Source organism: Micropterus dolomieu, unplaced genomic scaffold (assembly GCF_021292245.1).
Source record: "Micropterus dolomieu isolate WLL.071019.BEF.003 ecotype Adirondacks unplaced genomic scaffold, ASM2129224v1 contig_13506, whole genome shotgun sequence".
Taxonomy (NCBI): Eukaryota; Metazoa; Chordata; class Actinopteri; order Centrarchiformes; family Centrarchidae; genus Micropterus; species Micropterus dolomieu.
Genome location: NW_025742492.1, coordinates 1,417 through 3,927, shown reverse-complemented (window position 1 = coordinate 3,927; position 2,511 = coordinate 1,417). Strand labels below are relative to the sequence as shown.

The 2,511-nt window shown below is 41.5% G+C and overlaps 1 protein-coding gene across 1 annotated transcript; it reads right to left on the bottom strand.

Annotated features, from left to right (window-relative positions):
- Positions 1 to 545: 545 nt before the first annotated feature.
- On the bottom strand, positions 546 to 1,581 carry LOC123966481 (olfactomedin-4-like). Its single transcript, XM_046042634.1, has 2 exons — positions 1,379 to 1,581; positions 546 to 1,058 (listed from the first exon to the last, which is right to left on the bottom strand). Exons 1-2 carry the CDS (start codon positions 1,579 to 1,581, stop codon positions 623 to 625), a joined length of 639 nt encoding a protein of 212 aa, XP_045898590.1. The 3' UTR covers positions 546 to 622.
- Positions 1,582 to 2,511: the final 930 nt, after the last annotated feature.

Sequence of the window (2,511 nt, the reverse complement as noted above, 5' to 3'; positions counted from 1 at the left end):
TACCACCCTACCTTGTTCTCTTCCTGTGTTGCAACAAAGTTTCAGATCAAGAGACAAACAATTTCGCCATAACCATAGCAAACCACCAATTCTGCCTGCGTGTGCACGGTGCGAGAGGAGAGGGAGAGACACTGTGCTGCTGCCAGAAGAGCCGTTGATTGACATTTTTCTGAGTAGCATGCAGGGGAATTAATTACAATCTAATAGATATGTGTATATTTCATCACTCTCCCTGATGATCTGAATAACTCACATTATTGTTGCTAGATACTTTTTACAAATAAAGTAGCTGAAAGTAGAGGATATGAAAAGTCACAGATACTGCAATGAAAACTGTGTGTCAGTTACCGGCGTGTGTGAGGGGGCACAAAAGATTCAGTTGTATGAGCTCATAATTCATATTGAATATTTTGGCACAAAAAAAGACCAATGGCTAAAGACAGAATACCTGTGAACCAAAACGCAGTGGACTCGTAGTAGAGAATGAGATCTGTTAACCCTGCGTGTTCCTAATGCATTGACCAGACACTGACGGACAACAGTGGTTATATTTACATGTTTTTAATCACAGTTATTGCTAAGGACAACTCAGTAGTCGCTGAATATTGGTAGAGACATGTCCCTACCAAAACAAGACCTTATAGGAGACCATGTAGGAGTCACAGTAGGCATGTAGCATCTGGTCCACAGGGCTGTAGTTTAGGGAATAAATGTTGGGAGACATCTTGTTGATGAAAACTCCAACGTTGAACCTTTCTACCCCTGTCGTGGTGTCAAATGCATAGAAGATCTCCTCCATGGTTTCGTTGACATACCGTGTTGCGTAGAGCACGCCACAGGCCATGAAGGTGTTGGTCACCCCCTGCTTGTAGACCGAGGTGTGCCAGGTCTGGCCAAGAGTCATTGGTTCATCCTCCTCCACCTTGGACAGCACCAGGTTGCCAAAGTCCTGGCTGGTGGTATAGATCACCCAAACACCTGATTCATCTGTTGCCAGGTCCAGGTCGGTGAACGGGTAGCATTCCTCAAGGTGGCAGAAGTTACCCTTTGAGTTAAACCTGAAAACAAAACAGACGACAGAAGTGATGTTTCCTTTTTAGAAATGAGAACTTGGAAAACAATGTATCAGCATCTTAGTTTCATGGACTCATTATGCTGTGATTTGGCACATTCATAATTTTACATTTATGTAACCTTTTACAAAGGTTGATTCATACATTCTAATTTTTATATTCTTGTTTTGTTGTTCTTACAAAACTATAGAATACACAAATGTGCAAGATAACATTTTTGTATTTTCTGTCAAAACGCGGCATTATTTCTGACATCAGCAACATCATTCAAATAATAATCTTAAAGACTGATTTGATCAGCGAACCTGGTGCCTTTGGGTAGTTGTAAGGTCGTGATAGTTTTGGTGGTGAGGTTGAATCGACAAACAACATCTAGGTTGTAACAGTTGTAGTACAAGGCCTCTCCATACAGCACAACATTCGGACCCTGGATAGTGTTGGTGGTTGGGTTAGAGGGGTTGATCTCGACATTACCTGGAAGAAGAAGAAAAAGAACAACAAGAATCATGAGAAGGAGGCACAAACGTCAACATAAGCAAGTCTTCCATCATTCGTTAATATTAAAAAAAACAATCAATAGTAGTCTACTCAACTAGTTTACCTTCCTACAGCATATGTTTCTGGGTTAAAGACCATTCAATGTCCAGGTTCAGTGTATTTACTGAACTTTAAATAATAATAATAATAATACATTTTATTTCTATAGCGCTTTTCAGGACACCCAAAGACACTTTACAGGTAAAAGCAGAAGTTTAAAACTGATTAAAAACATAAATAGCATAATATAAAATATACAAACATAAGATAAAAGCATGTGGTGCGGAAATACATAGCAAGTGGCGACCATATAAATAACAAAATAACAAACAGTAGCAGTTTTAATATAGCATTATTTGATGTTAAAAGCTAGTCTAAAAAGGTGCGTTTTGATAAATGATTTGAAAGAGTCCATGTTGCTGCAATCTCGGATGTGTATGGGTAAGGAGTTCCAGAGGGAGGGGGCTGCGATGGTGAAAGCTCTGTCGCCCCAGGTACGGTGCTTGGTCCTGACTTGTGGTGAGAGGAGGTTAGTTTCAGAGGAACAGCAGGTCTGTGATGTAGGAAGGGGCCTTGTTATGGAGAGCTTTATGTGTGAGGAGGAAGATTTTGTACTGAATGCGTTTGTACTCCCTGCGGAACAGGGAGCCAGTGAAGATTCTGGAGGACAGGGGTGATGTGGTCACGGGTGCGTGTGTGGGTGAGGAGGCGGGCAGCAGAGTTTTTGATATATTGAAGTTTATTTAGGGATTTGGCAGGTGAACCATGGAGGATGCTATTGCAGTAATCAATTCTGGATGTAATGAAGGCGTGGATCAGGGTTTCGGCAGCAGGTAAGGTGAGTGATGGGCGGAGACAGGCAATGTTTTTGAGGTGAAAGAAGGCAGTCCTGGTGACATGG